Source organism: Leopardus geoffroyi, chromosome C2, assembly GCF_018350155.1.
Source record: "Leopardus geoffroyi isolate Oge1 chromosome C2, O.geoffroyi_Oge1_pat1.0, whole genome shotgun sequence".
Taxonomy (NCBI): domain Eukaryota; kingdom Metazoa; phylum Chordata; class Mammalia; order Carnivora; family Felidae; genus Leopardus; species Leopardus geoffroyi.
This window is the reverse complement of record NC_059333.1, coordinates 41,836,280-41,854,878: the sequence shown is the minus strand read 5'-3', so window position 1 is coordinate 41,854,878 and position 18,599 is coordinate 41,836,280. Positions and strand designations below refer to the sequence as shown.

The 18,599-nt window shown below is 37.5% G+C and overlaps 1 protein-coding gene across 3 annotated transcripts in view; it reads right to left on the bottom strand.

The window, feature by feature from the left end:
* The window catches only part of EPHA3 (EPH receptor A3), a 357,381-nt gene that overhangs the window by 112,257 nt on the left and 226,525 nt on the right, over window positions 1-18,599 (bottom strand). For all 3 annotated transcript variants that reach the window (XM_045501700.1, XM_045501699.1, XM_045501701.1), the window contains exon 5: window positions 18,033-18,368. In XM_045501700.1, coding sequence (XP_045357656.1) covers window positions 18,033-18,368 — 336 coding nt within the window. The remainder of the gene's footprint in view (window positions 1-18,032; window positions 18,369-18,599) is intronic.

Genomic DNA, 18,599 nt, shown 5'->3' with positions numbered 1-18,599 from the left:
TGTAGAGATAATCCTTATTTAATAGATAGGAGAGTTAAGAACAAAACTATCCAAGTTCAAGTAATTTAGTAGAAAAGAGACTTTCTCTTTTCAAATCCATTAGACTTTATAAACTTTTTATAATTGCACTCTTTCCGAACTTCATATTCTTCTTGAGATATGTATATAAACACACATACATACACATATAAATAGTAAGTTGTAAACCTAGCCTTTAATCTAGCTGTTTCATATCGGAACTTTAATAAGGACATCTATCTTCTATCTGCAATAATAAGAATTTATGAAAATATCTTAGAATGGAAGTATATCTCAAGGAATACTGATGAGATTCATTTTTTAAACTATTCAGAAATAAAAATTTCAAACTAAATCAAGTTCTTTTACCATATCAATTCATATCAACAAAGAACTATGTTATGTTCTAAAATTTAGTTTTTTACTGGGAGTTAATGGTATATGAAGCAATGTATTTCAGATGTCAACTATGAAAGACCTTTTTGAAAGCATTTTAAATAGAGGGAAAAAAGTAAGCCTTACTAAATGGCACAGAAATAGAGAATCTCTTTCCCTGGCATGTTGGAAATCTGCATGAATAACCGTAATATGCATTCCTTATACACGCAATTATCCTCCATAGATGGAAAAAGATGGATAAACACTGCTCAAAATCTAAATTCAAATGACAAGATGAAACAAGCACATAAAAGAAAATGTGCTGAAACGCTTTTCTTTAATATCTATAGTGAGCACAATTTTTTGGCATTTAACATTTTCTCTTGGAAATATAATAAACTTACTGAAATGTCCCTTAAGGAAACAGCTAATATTCTAATGATTATAAGTAAAAGATGAGCATTTCCTAAGTAATTTACTTTTTTCCCCTTTAATGGATTTGCCAAAACTATCAGCAAAAGATTAATAAGTAGTAGATCTGGAGAAGCTACAAAGGTTGTAGAAGTCACATAACTTCTCAAGGTCAAAGTTCCTGACGTATACTTCGTTTTTCTTGCTAGCTGGTATTGATGAACCATGGAGAACTGCCTTCAGATTTTATTCTTTTTTTTAAGTTTATTTCTTTATTTGTTTTGAGAAAGAGAAAGAGAGCATGAGCAGGGGAGGGATAAGAAGAGAGGGGGAGAGAGAGGATCCCAAGCAGGCTCCACGCTGTCAGTGTGGAACCCGATGCAGGGCTTGATCCCATGAATGCAAGACCATGACCTGAGCCAAAATCAACAGTCAAATGCTTAGCTGACTGAGCCATCAGGTGCCCCTGCCTTCAAATTTTATTCTTGAAAGACAGTTTCTCAAGCCTCCCCGTGGCCTTTTTTTTCCCTTTTTTGAGTATGGGTGACCCGATGTTACAGTAGTTTCAGGTGTACAACATAGTGATTCAACTTCTCTGTATGTTATACTATGCTCACCACAAATATAGCTACCTTCTGACACCATACAGTGCTATTCAAATATCATTGACCATATTCCTTATGCTGTGCCTTTTACTCCATGACTTATTCATTCCATAACTGGAAAGCTGAAGTGACCATTTCCCCTCAACTATTTTGTTCATTCTCCCACACTCTTCCCTCTGGAAACCATTGTTTGTTTTCTGTATTTATGGCTCTGATTTTGCTTTTTGTTTATTTGTTTATTGATCTGTTTTTCACATTCCACATACCAGTGAGATCATATGGAATTTGTCCATCTCAGTCTTACTTATGGTATGCTAATTAATTATAAAATGTTTGTTTTGTATCACAACATTGTCCTTGGTTGCAAGTTTATGATTTTAACTATACAGAATTATTGTTAAAATATTCTTTTGTCAGTAAAAGGACTCAAATGAAATCACAAATGAGAGGGGAGAAACAACAACCAACACCACAGGAATATAAGTAATTATAAGAGACTATTATGAAAAACTATATGCCAACAAATTAGACAACCTAGAAGAAATAGATAAATTCCTAGAATCACATAAACTACCAAAACTGAAACAAGAAGAAATACAAAATTTAAATAGACTGATTACCAACAAATAAATTGACTCAGTAATCAAAAAACTCCCAACAAACTAAAGCCCAGGGCCAGATGGCTTCACAGGTGAATTCTAACAAACATTTGAAGAAGAGTTAATACCTATTCTCAAAGTATTCCAAAGAAAACTTCCAAATTCATTCTATGAGGCCAGCATTACCCTGATACCAAATCCAGATAAAGACACAACAAAAAAAGAGAACAGGCCGGTATCTCTGAAAAACACACATGCAGAAATCCTCAGCAATACATTAGCAAAACAAATCCAACAATACATTGAAAAAATAATTCACCATGAGAAAATGGGATTTACTCCTGGGTTGCAAAGGTGGTTCCATGTTCACAAATCAAGCAACATGATACATCACATCAATAAGGGAAAGGATACGAACCATATGAACATTTCAATAAATGCAGAAAAAGCATTAGACAAGGTACAACATTCTTTCATGATAAAATCCCTCAACAAAGTATGTTTAAAGGGAATATACCTCAGCATAATAAGGCTATATATGAAAATCTCACAGCTAACATCATTCTTAATGGGGAAAAACTGAGAGCTTTTTCCCGAAGGTCAGGAACAAGACAAAGATGTTCACTCTCACCACTTTTATTCAACATAGTACTGGAAGTCTGAGCCACAGAAATCAGACAACAAAAGAAAATAAAAGGCATCCAAATCAGTAAAGAAGAAGTAAAAGCAGATAACATGATATTATATACAGAAAACCCAAAAGACTCCATCAAAATCTGTTGGAACTTGGGTGCCTGAGTGGCTCCAGGGGTTGAGCATTTGACTTCATCTCAGGTCATGATCTCGCGGCTCGTGGGTTTGAACCCTGAATTGGGCTCTGTGCTAACAACTCAGAGCCTGAAGACTGCTTCAGATTCTGGGTCTCCCTGTCTCTCTCTGTCCCTCCCCTGCTCACGCTCTGTCTCTCTCTCTCAAAAAATAAATAAGAACTTAAAAAATTGCTAGAACTGCTATGAGTTTAGTAAATTGGCAGAATACAAAATTAGTGTACAGAAATCTTTTGCATTATTATGCACCAGTCATGAAGCAGCAGAAAGAGAAATTAAGATCATAGTCCCATTTACAATTCCACCAAAAATAATAAGATACCTAAGAATGAACCTAACCAAAGAAGGGAAAGACCTGTACTGTGAAAACTGTAAAATTATAGTTTTATAAAACTATAAAACAAGATGATGCAAAGAAATGCAAAGACATTCCATGCTCATTGATTGGAAGAACAAATATTGTTAAAATGTCTACACTACCCAAAGCAATCTACACATTTAATGACATCCCTATCAAAATATCAACAGCATTTTTCACAGAACTAGAGCAAACAATCCTAAAATTTGTAGGGAACCACAAAAGACCCTTAGCCAAAGCGATCTTGAAAAAGAAAAGCGAAGTTGGAGGCATCACAATTCTGGTCTTTAAGTTATATTACAAAGCTATAGTGACCAAAATAGTATGGTACTGGCATAAAAATAGACACACAGATCAATAGAACAGAATGGAAAACCCAGAAATAAATCCACACCTATATGGTCAATTAACCTTCGACAAAGCGAGAAAGAGTATTCAATGAGAAATGAGAATATTCAACGAGAAAAAGCCTCTTCGACAAATGGTGTTGTGAAAACTGGACAGCAACATGCAAAAGAATGTAAACAGACTTCTTTTTTACATCATACACAAAAATAAATTCTAAATGGATTAAAGACCTAAATGTGAGACCTGAAACCATAAAAATCTTAGAAGAGAGCACAGGCAGTAATCTCTCTGACACTGGCCACAGCAACATTTTTTTCTACTTATGTCTCCTAAGGCAAGAGAAACAAAAGCAAAAATAAACTATTGGGACTATATTAAAATAGAAAGCTTCTGCACAGCAGAAGGAAACTAAAAGGGAACGTACTGAATGGGAGAAGATATTTTTGCCAATGACATATCTGATAAAGGGTTAGTATCCAAAATATATATAGAAATTATAAAACTCAACACCCAAAAACCAAATAATCCAATTAAAAAACGGGCAGAACATGAACAGACATTTCTCCAAAGAAGACATCCAGATGGTCAATAAACACATGAAAAGATGCTCATCATCACTTACCATCAGGGAAATGCAAATCAAAACTACAATGTGATATCACCTCACAACTGTCAGAATGGTTAAAATCAAAAACACCAGAAAAAACAGGTGTTGGCAAGGATGTGGAAAAAAAAGAAAGCCTCTTGCACTGTTGGTGGGAATGCACAGTGGTGCAGTCACTCTGGAAAACAGTATGAAGACACCTCAAAAAGTTAAAAATAGAACTACCTTATGGTCCAGTAATTGCACTACTGGGTATTTACCCAAAGAACAGAAAAACACCAACTCAAAGGGATATATGCACCCCTATGTTTATTGTAGCATTATCTATAATAGCCAAACTATGGAAGCAGTCCAAGTGTCCACTGACTGATGAATGGATAAAGAATCCATTCATCATATGCAATGGAATATTACTCAACCATAGAAAATAATGAAATCTTGCCACTTGCAAGGAAATGGATAGAGCTAGACAGTATTATGCTAAGTGAAGTAAGTCAGTCAGAGAAAGACAAATAGCATATGATGTCACTCATGTGGAATTTAGAAAACAAAAGAAATGAGCAAAGGGAAAAAGAGAGAAAAAACCCAAACAAACAAGAAACAGACTCTTAACTATAGAGCATAAGTCAATGGTTGCCGAAAGGGTGGTGGATGGGGGATGGGTTAAATAGGTGATGGGGATTGTGATGAGCACCTGGTGATGTATTGAAGTGTTGAATCACTATATTGTACACCCGAAACTAATGTAACACTGAATGTTAACTATATGGAATTAAAATAATTAAAATAATTCTTATATCTCTGTCCATTTCTTTTCTTTAATATTTACAGACACCCTTTGCTTGACTCTCATTTTATTATTATTATCTATCCCTTTATCCTAACCAAAGTCTCAGCAGAATAGACAAATATACCCAAATGCCTTTTTGATATTTCCATTAGATCTTCTCATGGGCACACCTCAGTGTTGACTCAAAGCCAATATATATACGTGTGTGTGTGTGTGTGTGTGTGTGTGTGAGAGAGAGAGAGAGAGAGAGAGAGAGAGGGAGAGAGAGATGAATGAAGCAAGAATGGCTATTTATATTGAGAGTTGTTACACATCACACATATGAATTATAATTTTGAAACAACTGGGACCTAAACCAATCACATCAAACTAGAGTATTTCAGAGCTTAACCTCATGTTTAAATGTTTAGATCTAGTTCCTCGACAAAATTGTGACCAGAGACAGATCATCTTTCTCTTGATTTGTTATAATTATTTTTTTGTAATGAAATAAAAATAAGTACCAGTAAGGATAACAAATTGTCAAGATATTTTTTTAATCTTGCTTTTAAGGTTTATTTCTTCATTTTGAGAAAGAGAAAGAGAGAGAGAGAGCACAAGCAGGGGAGGGGAAGAGAGAGAGAGGGAGAGAGAGAATCCTAAGTAGGCTCCCCAGTATCAGCACAGAGCTCAACATGGAACTTGAGCTCATGAACTGTGAGATCATGACCTGAGCTGAAACCAAGAGTTAGATGCTTGACCGACGGAGCCACCCAGGTGCCCCAAATAAAGGTGTTTAAATTGGCATCGGTTAATAGTAAGTATAATATTTCAAAGCTACTTTAGAAATGTAGGGGTTTTTTATTGTTTGGTTTTAACAAGAAAGATTTGGATAAATAGCTTTCTAATAAGGCAATTCAGATTTTTAGTTCTTATCAGTATTGCTCATCATATGAAATTTTGATTTCAAAAGAAAAAAAAATCATATGATATTTATGCAAGCCCATCAGTCAAGATTTTATAATAATATAATAGTCTTTATACAGTTTCTTCAGTATTACTTATATTTTGGGCAAAGCGATAGAAAAAAGAATATCCTAACAGTTAAGGGCAGGAACTGTGGAACTATGTAAGCACAAAGAAGACATTGAATAACTCAGAGTTATAGATAAATGAGATAATTATGTAATAGACTATAGTGCAGTGTTAATCATAGTAAGAGGATTTAGATCAGCAATTACTCATGAAACAGGGTAGAAAATTGAGCTTCTGTTTTGGCCTTGGCATTCTTTGTCCCACTATGAATGTTATAGAATTCAAGGCCCTGGCACATGGGATGCCATAGTTCATAGTTCTTTTTCTTTTGTTAATGTTTATTTTACTTTTGACAGAGAAAGAGAGATGGCGGGGGGGGGGGGAGGGACAGAGAGAGAGGGAGACACAGATCTGAAGCAGGCTCCAGGCTCTAAGCTGTCAGCACAGAGCCCCACGCGGGGCTTGAACTCGAGAGCTGTGAGATCATGACATGAGCCGAAGTCGGACACCCAACCGACTGAGCCACCCAGGTGCCCCCATAGTCCTTTTAATTTGGATATTTATCCTGACAATTTTATGTCAGATGGCAGTAAAGTCCCTTTAGCAAGGAGTGCCTTTTTTTCGATTTGGATGATGGTGCTATATTAGGATTATAAAGTCAAAAGTATGGACCATGTCAGTAATTCACACTGAGAAATATTTTTATAGATACTGAAATATAATTAAATGTTTATTATGGAAAAAAAAGGTATATTATGAAAGAGTCTGGGCAGTGTTTGTAAAATTTTTGCTTCAGAGAACAAAACATCTTTTCCTTTTAGATATGTGTACCTATTCAATTTCTCAATGATTTTACACATACTACAATTATTCCCTAAGGGCCTTCTATATCTAATTTAACCCTTAAAGGGCAGAGCATGTTTAAAAATTAAATTATTGTGTATACTGTGGTTTGAGATGAAACATATTCTTACTTTGTTTGGGCAAAATAATAATAAAGATTTCTGTTGAATAGGCATTTTTTTTTGTTTTTGTTTTTGCTCTTAAAAGGTGCAGTGAAGACGGCACAAGTTAGCATTAAATGGCTATTTCTTTCTTAGAATTCACATGCTTTAGTTAGCACCATATTTCCTCCTCCAGCTGCTTGATGATATCCCTGTTCTTGAGAACACCCTTTGGGAGAAGCCAGCAAGAAAGAAGTAACTATAATCTTCCAGGCACTTGTCTGCTCTATTAATTGTAGTCGTGTTAAGGATCAGAAATGAAGATGGGACGATATTTAATTTAGATCCTGGAAGCTCCCAAACTGTCTTCATCCACAGTTTCTCCACACAGTTGTGGCTTTAAGCTCACATCAAAGTTCTAAATAACAATGTATGGTGATGCTTTTGTTCAGTTTATTGCTCAGGCTGCAGATATGTAATCTGCCTCTGTACCAGGATGTGATGGCTGAAAGGCATCATTAATGTGTTAAACGACGTGGAATGCTTCAGGCACAGTATGACACATCACTGCAGAGTGACAGTCCCAGATGCACAGGTATCTGCCTCCATTTCAAATCAGAAAGAAAGAAGCTAAATTACCACACAGGCAAAATGCACCAGGAAAATTATAATGTATGTATTCACTCATAATCTCTGAGCCTGACTCAGACCTCACTTGTTTGTTGAGAAGAATAAAAGGTTAAGATTTCCATTCTCAGGGTTTATTAATCATACAGGTGAAATAAGGAAGGGAGGACTCATCACAGTGCATTCCTAGAATTGTATCCCCACTCTTTTTGTGGTTGATTTTCAATATGTTTTACGATTCCAATTCATGACACCGATGCTACAAAACATCTTCTTCCATGTTCTGGAAGAACTAATGTAGACTCTTCTGGTACCTAGTTTACTTCGATGGTACGTAATTACACAACAGCATACATCTCTTCAGAGACTGCAGCAATATGTGTCCATATTTTAATAGCAGGTGCAGCTCTGTACTTTTCTACCTTTACACTGAAACATTCATTTCTTCAGATATGCTAAAGTCTGACCGGCTATCTTTGACATGAGGTGTTCCACTATCAAATCCATATATGCTGTTTTTAGATTCAAATAGAACAACAAGGTGTATAGAGTAAAGGTATTTCAAAATCAGGAATATAGAAGATTTAGAAATTCCTGTTTTATCAATGTGAAAATTTAGAGTAAAATGCTAAACTTAGGCAAAGGACTGATCAATCTAGGATTCATTGAAAAAAATTTTTAAACATTTATTTATTTTTGAGAGAGAGAGAGAGAGAGAGAGAGAGAGAGAGAGAGCCAGCAGAGAGAAAAGAAGACACAGAATCCGAAGCAGGCTTCAGGTTCTGAGCTGTCAGCACAGAGTACAACACGGAGCTCGAACCCATAAACGAGATCATGACCTGAGCTGAAGTTGGATGCTCAATTGACTGAGCCACCCAGGCATCCCTACAATTCATTTTTCAAAAGGATGTATTTTGAGGGCGCCTGGGTGGCTCAGTCTATTAAGCGTCTGACTTCGGCTCGGGTTCTGATCTCATGGTTCGTGAGTTCAAGCCCCGAATCTGGTTCTGTGCTGATGGCTCAGAGCCTGGAGCCTGCTTTGGATTCTGTGTCTCCCTCTCTCTCTGTCCCTCTCCCATTCCCACTCTTGTCTCTCTCTCAAAAATAAATAAACGTTAAAATTTAAAAAAAAATTTAAAAAAGGATGTATTTTTTATTTAAGCTATATTAAAGATATCTATTTCTACTAATGGGCATCATTACTTCATTCTGTGAAATAGCAGGCCACTAAACCATTGGCCATAAAGCTTCTAAAATCTTTATAGGACATGAATTGATAGTGTATACTTAAAGGTACATTTAATGATTTATTAATATTATACTAGTAATGAAGTTCTGAATTGTGGTATAAGCATTGCAAAAGAGAAGTAAAACAAGACAGATTACACTTGGATTTCTAGGCCAATCCCTTCATATGATGGACAGCGATTTTTGACCAGAAGAAATGAAGGAATTTGTCTGTGATCACCAGAGTAAGTGGATGACAGAAGTGATTCTGTCCCAGGCTGAGGACAGAAATCTTTTCATTACATTGGATAGTCTCTAAGGTGTCATCCTTCTCTGCAGAAATGAGTGGTCCTTCAATGGGACACCTATATAAAACTGAGTTCTTCTTCTTTTCAATAATGTTATTTAGTTGTCATTTTTTTTTTAATGGGACGGCAACTGTGAAACTGCCAGACTAATATCAAACACCTAGAAAGTCCTACAGATGAGGATTGGCTACCCCTCCCTTTGTATTTTTTTATCAGACTTAATTCACAGAAAAATATTAATTTATTCATTATTATAAATATGAGCTATTTTATAAATAGAAACTTAAAAAGAACATCAGTTTGTTTTTGCTATAGGGGTTTTAGTGCGACAACTGGCAAAAGTTGACTAGTATCGGAGATAACAGTAGGTAGTAATGTGAATGTCTTCATTTTGAAAAATGTGTTGAGGTTATGTAAGAAGATGCAGTGTTTTTAGGAAATCATACACTAAAGTAGGTAGGAGCAAAGGGGCACATCCTATGCAATTCACTTCCAGAAGTTCAGAAGTAGGGGCACCTGGGTGGCTCAGTCGATTGAGCATCCGACTTCGGCTCAGGTTATGACCCTGTAGCTCGTGGGTTCGAGCCCCATGTCAGGCTCTGTGCTGACAGCTCAGAGCCTCGAGTCTGCTTCGGATTCTGTGTCTCCCTGTCTCTCTGTCCCTCACCCATGTATAACTCTCTCTCTCTTTCTCTCAAAATAAATAAACGTTAAAAAATTTTAAAAAAGAGAAGAAATAAATAGAAATAAATAACAGAAATACAGAGAAATAAATAATAGAAATAAGTAATATCTATACAGAAAAGGAGATGGGGGAGAGAACGATAAAACAAACATGGCAAAATGTTAACTTTTAAGGAATCTGGATAAAGGTGTACACACATAATGTATACTACAATACTATTTTGTGACATCTGTAATATTTTCATACACATGAACAAATCATATCTTATGATAGAAACTGTACACACACATGCAGAATTTTAGCAGGGTAAACTGAAAGAGGAGGGAATCTGCTGTTCACTCTAGGTAAAGTACTGGGTCGGGATAATGTTCATAGGAAAAAAGAAGTTTAAATGGAACTAGAAAAAAATATTTAAAATGTGCACGCCTGTATAAAAGAAAAAATCAAGATTGAGGAGATACTGAAAAGGAAATAACTAGAGCAATACCCAGAGAATGGAGGGGCACCTCTTTCAACGGACACAAATCGAGGGAAACATGACGGCATTTACCTAAGTGTCATACTAAAGTCAGTTAGTCCAATTGTTCTGGGACTGATGATACTTCAATGCCAACAATCTGGCAATCAGGAATCCAAGTAGAAAGAGGCCAAAACCCCTAAATCTTATTTTGGGGGGGGGGGTAAATTTATGGCTCAAAAGTTTAAAAATGCCATGTTAGACTTGAAAATAATAATTGCAGATAACATTAATACTCATATAAATCCAATGATACTGATTCTACTCTTTTGTTATAATTAAGTCATTCATATGCTAAAAATTATATTTATTTAAAAAATTGTTTTAACATTTATTTTATTTTTTTTAACTTTTTTTAATGCTTATTTATTTTCGAGAGAGAGAAACAGAGAGTGAGTGGGGGAGGAACAGAGAGAGAGACAGAATCCGAAGTAGGTTCCAGGCTCTGAGCTGTCAGCACAGAGCCTGACACAGGGCTCAAACTCACAAACCGTGACATCATGACTGGAGCAGAAGTTGGACACTTAACCAAATGAGCCACTCAGGCGCCCCTAACATTTATTTATTTTTTAGAGACAGAGAGAGACAGAGTGTGAGCAGGGGAGGAGGAGAGAGAGGGAGACACAGAATCTGAAGCAGCCTCCAGGCTCTAAGCTGTTTGTTAGCACAGTTTGATGCGGGGCTCCAACTCTGAACTGTGAGACCATGACCTGAGCTGAAGTTGGATGCTCAACTGACTGAGTCACCCAGGTGCCCCTAAGAATTGCTTTATTAACTTATTCCCTGCTCTTTTTTTTTTAAGCTTGGTCATTTATTTTGAGAGGGTGAGGGGGGAGAGAATCCTAAGCAGGCTCTGTGCTGTCAACGTGGAGCCCAATGTGAGGCTTGAACTCATGAACGGTAGGATTATGACCTGAGCTGAAATCAAGAGTCTGATGCTTAACTGACTGAGCCACCCAGGTGCCACCCACCCCACCATCCTTTTCAATATTACCTCTTAAAACACAAATCTAGTGAAGTTACTCTACCACTCAAAATGGGTATCTTTCTCCAACATCCTATTATCTAACACTCAGGTTGGTTGGCTTTCCTTTACTATCCAACCTGATTTCTTGTTACCCCTGAACAAGATCAATTTCCTCCTCTCAACCTAGCCTTGTTGTTCCTCAGGGGACTCAGCTCCAATACTATGCTATACGTATTTCTTTTTCTTTATATCTATCTGGTTTATTTCTATTTTTCATCTATTTGTATCTATTATACATCTGACTCTTCTCCAAAGATTTCCCTAAAATCCTTAACTGTGACATCTTAACTCATTTCATTGTTTAGTGTCTTAAGTAAATTTATTTATTTCATATATATTGTTTTTAATTCTATACTTAGATGGTAAATTCCTGCATGGCTCGGGCATATATGACATGCACATAAAAGAGACACTCAAATGTATTTGTTGATCCATTAACACTTTTTATATACATCTCAGTGGATTTTACTTCCTACTTTTTTTTTTTTTTTCAACGTTTATTTATTTTTGGGACAGAGAGAGACAGAGCATGAACGGGGGAGGGGCAGAGAGAGAGGGAGACACAGAATCGGAAACAGGCTCCAGGCTCTGAGCCATCAGCCCAGAGCCCGACGCGGGGCTCGAACTCACGGACCGCGAGATCGTGACCTGGCTGAAGTCGGACGCTTAACCGACTGCGCCACCCAGGCGCCCCTACTTCCTACTTTTTTATCTTAGAATCTCCACATAATTAAAAGATGACTATTAAAATTAATCACATCACTTATTTATAAATGTTATAACCAGGAATGTAAAAAATTAACACCGAGTATAGAGAAAAAGGCATGAGGATTCAAAACAATTGAAAGGAAAAATCAAGAGTACGTGACAACTTCTTAAATGTAGAAAATGAAGCAAAGATGTTTCTAAATGTTAGATTAGAATCTGGCAAACTGGGGAAATGATGGTTGTCTTAGTAGAGAGGGGAAAAATAAGGAAAGAAAGCTATTTGAGAGAGAATGTGTTTTAATTTTTGAATTATGGAAATTTCCATTAAAAATCACTTATTCATTCAGTAGACACTTGAGTGATTACAAGGTGTTAGAAGGCCTTGTTGTCTTTGTTCTATGTCCAAAAAAATATAAATGTGAACATGAGACAAGGTCTACGGTCTTGTGAAGTTTATATTCTTCCTAACAATTTAACGTAGAGACACAAAGAGGAAATTATTCCTGATTTCCAGGAAGTGACTTGCTATCGAATGAGGGGAGATATCAAACCATGAATGAAAGAACAAAAGGAGAGGTATGGATTACTCTATGAAAAAAAATCGAATCTTAGATTGAAAATCAGGAAAAAAATAGGATGAAACCTTGATGAGTCAAACCATTTATAATGCACACACACACTTTTGTGTGTGTTGTTATTGCTGCTGCTGTTATTTGATTATTTGTAACTTCCTCTAAGATGAAGGAACACCTATACAACACAAAAGGCAAGGGAAAAAAGCCAGGAGAGGGAATGTTGAAGATGCTAGAAGGGGAGGACATTTGCTTGAGAGCACATTCTATTAAGACTCAGGAATCAGTGGGAGTTAGCAAGTACAGAGGGGGAGGCAGGAATTAGATTTAAAGAAACTGTGGAGGGGGTGGGTAGAGAGTAGCATTTTTCTTTTCCCTCTGAACCTTGAAGGTCTTGATAAGTGAGGACAGTGTAAGAGGAAAAACACACTCTGATATGCCTCCTCTAATCTCAATACTGAACTCACAGAACACTTCGCTTCTGGTTACCAAATGTGTGGGGATTTCCCCACACCAAGCAATTCTGACCCATAAGCTGGGTATCCTACAAGGAATTCAGTTCTGATACTATCTACCTGGAATTAGCATTGAAGCCCAGAGTTAGGGGCCCAGTCCCACAAGGCCCCCCTGCCCTCTTTTTAGCTGCTAAGCACAAGTTCAAGTTGTTATCTATAATGCTATCCCACCAACTGAAATCAGAGATTCCCACTACCTCCTTCTTGGGTCCAATTAGTTTGCTACAGTAGCTCATAGAACTCAGGAAAACATTGTGCTTACTAGATGACCAGCTTATTATAAAAAGATACAACCCGAGGGTGCCTGGGTGGCTCAGTTGGTTGAGTGTCTGACTTCGGCTCAGGTGATGATCTTGCGGCTGGTGAGTTCGAGCCCTGCATCGGGCTCTGTGCTGACAGCTCAGAGCCTGGACCCTGCTTCAGATTCTGGGTCTCCATCTCTCTCTCTCTCTGCCCTCTCCCGCTCAAGCTGTCTCTCTCTGTCTCTCAAAAATAAATAAACATTAAAAAAAAATTAAAAAAAAAGATACAACCCGAGAACAGCCAGATGGAAGAGATGTACAGGGCAAGGTATCCGGGAAGAGGCACAGAGCTCCCACCCTCTCTTCAGGCACGTCACGTACCAGCACCTCTCTGTGTTCACTAACCCCAAAACTTTCTGAACCCCATCCTTTGGGCTTTTAAGGAGACTTCGTTATGTAGGCAAGATTGATTAAATCATCACCAGCCTCCTCTCCCTACTCCTGGGCTTGGGGCTGGGGTATAAGGGAGCTGAAAGTTTCAACTTTCTAATCACGGGGTTTGGTTCCCCCAGCAACCAGACCCCATCCTTAGGGTTTTCCAAAAGTTGGTTCATTAACATAAACACAGGTGTGGTTGAGTGGGGGTTGTTATGAATTACAAAATAGACCTTTATTACTCTTATCACTTAGGAAATTCCAAGGGTTTTAGGAGACATGCACCCTGAACTGGAACCAAAACCAAATATATTATTTCTTATTATAAATCACAATATCACAGAGGGAAAATCATCTGTGGAGAATGAGGGCATGAAGGATGAAGCTAGGTCTGTGGAAGAGTAGAGACGATAAGGAAGATCTCTTGCAGAACGCTCCTAAGTAACCACGTGATAGATGGCGGAGAAGCAAGAACCAAGTTTACTAGGGATGACATAAGTTAGAGTAAATGTTCCAGCAAAGCCCCTCTCTGTCTCCAAGGCAGCATTTATTTTTGTAGCTACATGGCATGAATCATAGGATGACAGAAAGAATATGAGGATAGAAGTTGGAAATGGCATTGGAGTTGGGAGACATAAATGAAAGTTTGATCTCTTTGATGAAATGTTAGAAAAGCCTCTGGGATCTCAGTTTCTCCAGCTATAAAATGGGGGTGGAGTGGACCTCAAAACTGAAAGCCCCTAAGGTCTCTATTAGTGCTCCCTATTTTAGTCTGGGATCATTACATGCTATAGGATAGTGAAAAGGGGGCAGATTCTATGATGGAGGTTGGGAATAAGCAGACTGATATTTCACTAGTGGAATGAATGATTGTTTCCAGAAGTGAAAGGTAAATACACTCATGCAAGTACAAAAACAGGAAGTAACAATTTACACTAAGTTATAACTTTACAGATTTTTGCTTTGCAATTTGCAGTTCTTTCTGGATATGTTTGACTGGTAGATTCACAGATAGATACAATCTTTATGGAGAGACCATGATTTTGATCGCAATGGCATACCTTGCGAAAGTATTGAACTAACATCCGAATTTACAACATAATCCCCTACAATTTAGAAGGTGCCTTATCACGTGGTCATCACAAGGCTTTCACAATGCAATCAAGAGAAAAATCAACAAACTCAATCTCACAAACGAAATTCAAAGGGACACGTTTCACCTTCTCCCTTTATATCCTTGTCAAAGATAGAGAGACTAGGAGGAATTTAAACACCATGGCATCATATCTGTCACAGCCATATCTTTTTAGTAGGTAGAGAGCTCATTTTTCAAGGCTACCAGTCCATTAACCTTCACAAGAACAAAAATAAAGCAAAACAAAGAAACACTCCCTGGAGAAATGGCATCGCTCCTAATCTTGCTTATATATCTTTCTGTGGGGATTTGAAGATGGAACAAAGACCTCTAGCACCCCAGGCACACAAAACGATACAGATGCCTGAAATAAATATATAAATGCCTGTGGTGTATCGTGTAGACAAATTTGTGATTATTTTTTTAAATGATAGTGGGGTTAGAGAGAGTAACTGATATCATCCCTGCTGAATCTGTCTTACCCTGTGATTTGTAACTGGGAGGGCCGAAGCGTCAACCCCATTTATTTTTTAATGTCTTGGCCTGTTCTTGTTTGCCCTTACCTAGATTCATTCAGTGTGTATATCTGGAACTATTAGTTTCCTGATAAATGCATTGTCAGAAAGCCAGAGGCCAATGATAACATAGGAAAGAAGGAGCTCTTGCTTGTTTTTATACGTTTTTGTTTGACTTGGGAGATAATTATAACCCAGATTGATGCTCCTATTTTAAACAAGGTAGTAAATCAGCATGAAATATAGGATTGGGGAAAGCCATTTGCCACATAATTATAATTTCTTAAAATTCCCGTGTTCACTGAATATGAGAAGCTATAATCATGCAATATATAGCAATGGCATTACTCATCTTTTTCTCTCATGGAAGAAAGTTACATAAACTGAAGTTACGAATTTTAAATATTATTAGTTACAAAGTTTAAATACCATTAACTGAAGCAAAGCAAAAGCATATGTTGTTTGGTCTGAGACCTAGCTTCCAGTGGGGAAAAAACACAGATTCAGTAAGCAAGATTTAAAAAATGATTCAGCACACTTCCCTTAAAAGTCCTGTCTTTTCCACAGATAAAGTTTATATATCACCATGAGACAATGTAAAAGTGTAAGACTTTCATCAATATAGGAGACCAGAAGCAAAGTAGGACCAAAAGAGGGATTTGGAATCAGAAAGAGACAGGTGAACGTGGACTCTGGCAGGGGTTATACACAAAATACCTATCAATGACATAACAGGGATAAGGACCCCAAGAAAGAGGCGTTCCAGTGCAAAGCCCTGAAGACCCCCCTCTTACGCCAGCATTTATCTTTTGGCTGCTAGATCACGGGCAAGGGTTATGGAGCTAAGATACTGGGTTTTGGGGGCTACCCAGGATACCTGAGAAATGAACCGATACAGATGTATCTGCCTAACTCCCTTGCAGAAGTAGTTGGAACTACTCTGAACTAGTATAACCAGCAAAGGCATACTGGTGCATACTTACTGAACATTAGCCCTGGGTGACATCTCTTAACTGTGTGCCTTTGGTAGTTTAAGGATCTTCCTGAGCCAGCCACGTGAGAGAAACAAAAGTGGTGTTTTTAGCTGTTTTTTTTTTTTTTTTTTTTTTTTTGGCTGCTGTTCTAAGACCGCTTTCAGCTAAAGAGAGAATTCAGACCTCTCTCTTTCTTTCCCTTTCCCTATGGCATCCAGTACACCTTCCACTCAGGGCGAAGGGTGAGTCCCAGAAGACAGCAGAGGGGCTTCGGCAGTTTAAGCCAAATGCAGCTAAGAGGCAGAGTCACCTCTCAATCCTGACTTCTGGCTCAGGGGTGAGCCCACCTGGGAGCCGATAAGAGAAACTGGTCCTGGTTGAAGCATTCTCAGGGCGCATCATGTCTCTTCCTTTTCTCCCGTTTTGGCTCCGTTATTTATTTGTGCATAAAGGATGCAATGATATTTCTGTCTTGAACTGCTTGGAATGTAGTATCCCTAATTATGATACCACACAGCAACAATTATGTACAATAAACACCTATCAGCTTAACTTCGCACAGCCTTTGTTGGCTACAAAAGAAAACTCTTACTCATTCATCACAGTTATCAATAATGGAAACATTGTGATCACCTTATTTCAAAGGGGCATCACTGATATGTCCCTTGCGTATACTGTGTAGAGTAACCCTTCCACATGTTTCAGGGAATCACAACTAAAGTCTCATCAGTAGTTCTGGACACTACACTGTTGAAAAAAAAAAAGCCATACTAAAAAAATCGTAAGAATTATCAGAGAATGAGAAAACACATAGAAGATTTAAGGGGTGATTATAAAAGAACAAGATTTACTAACAGTGAAGAAAAGAGAAATATTGTAAGATAAAGAAAGGTGAGAAGTTTGCTTGTTGTTTCATTTTTCCATTCCATATTAAAGGGCCTTTGCTTACAACCTGCCAATATAGTGTTTTGTTTTAATTGGGAAAAGATTGTCAGCAGGAAATATAGAAGATATAAAAGTAATTTATATTTGCAAACATTTTTAGATCAGTGATTCCAACTGTTCTCTACCAAGACCTCTTTTCACCATGCTTCTCCACAAATTCCCTACTTTGAATTTTTAAATACAAATTATATCTATCAAATAAAATGGATTTATTTTCTTATTTTTAATTAATCAGAATTATCTGTATCTGAGCTATAATACTTAGAGCTTCAGAGGAACATAAAGCAACAGAATAACTATATAAAAATATGATATAATTATAACTAAGGTAAAGATATTTTGTAGTTTTAGGTATCCTATATAACCTTCTGCAAACTAAGGTTCAATGTCTGTTAAGTTCTTTGGAATATCAAAATGTTTCAAGGAGCCCCACAAGAACCATCTGCAGAGCCGCGGTTATTTAAATACTCCAAATTGAAAAACAAGGGATTAAACTAGTTTAAAATCATCTAATAAATAGGACTTATTCCTACTTGAAGATAAATTGAGGTATTGAACGTAGCATAACTGCTTAAACATGACAGAAGAGAACATTCTGGGACTCTTTCAAACCTTTGCCTTCCCCACTCTTTTTTGCACACTCTGTCAAAATCATGACTTGGCTCTGAGATGGCGGGAGCAGAAAGCATCGAGCACGTACTCACCAGCCTGGTTGGTTGTGATGCTGACTGCAGCGAACTGTCTTGGTGGTGAGCTCAGCTCTGACACCCCGTTAATGGCATCGATCTCAAAGGTGTAGTTAGTATGTGCCAGGAGGTCTGTCACTGTCACTGTGGTGTTGGTGAGTCCAAACTGTCGAGGGAGGAAGCGGACATTTGGGCTGCATGGCTCACACTGTTTTACATTCCACCCACATTTTTTACATATGATGTTGAAGGTAACATCTTTCCGGCCTCCTGTGTCCAGGGGCCAACTCCAGTCCAGGATGACCGAGGTCTCGTTTATGTTAGAGATAACATTTCTTGGTGCAGATGGAGGTCCTGCAAAGTAGTTCAACAAAGATTAATGAGCCTCACTTCTGTTTTCTACTACAAGGGAAATAGATAATTTACAATGGAACCGAAAGAGGTAAATAACCATCTTGTCTCTATTATATACTTTTAATTCGTCCTTAGAGGATCCATGAGATTATAGACACATGGTTTCAAGAGCACTATCGTCCCCAAGCCATGGGCGGGGGAGTTTTGACTCAAAGTTGAAGATACACTCAC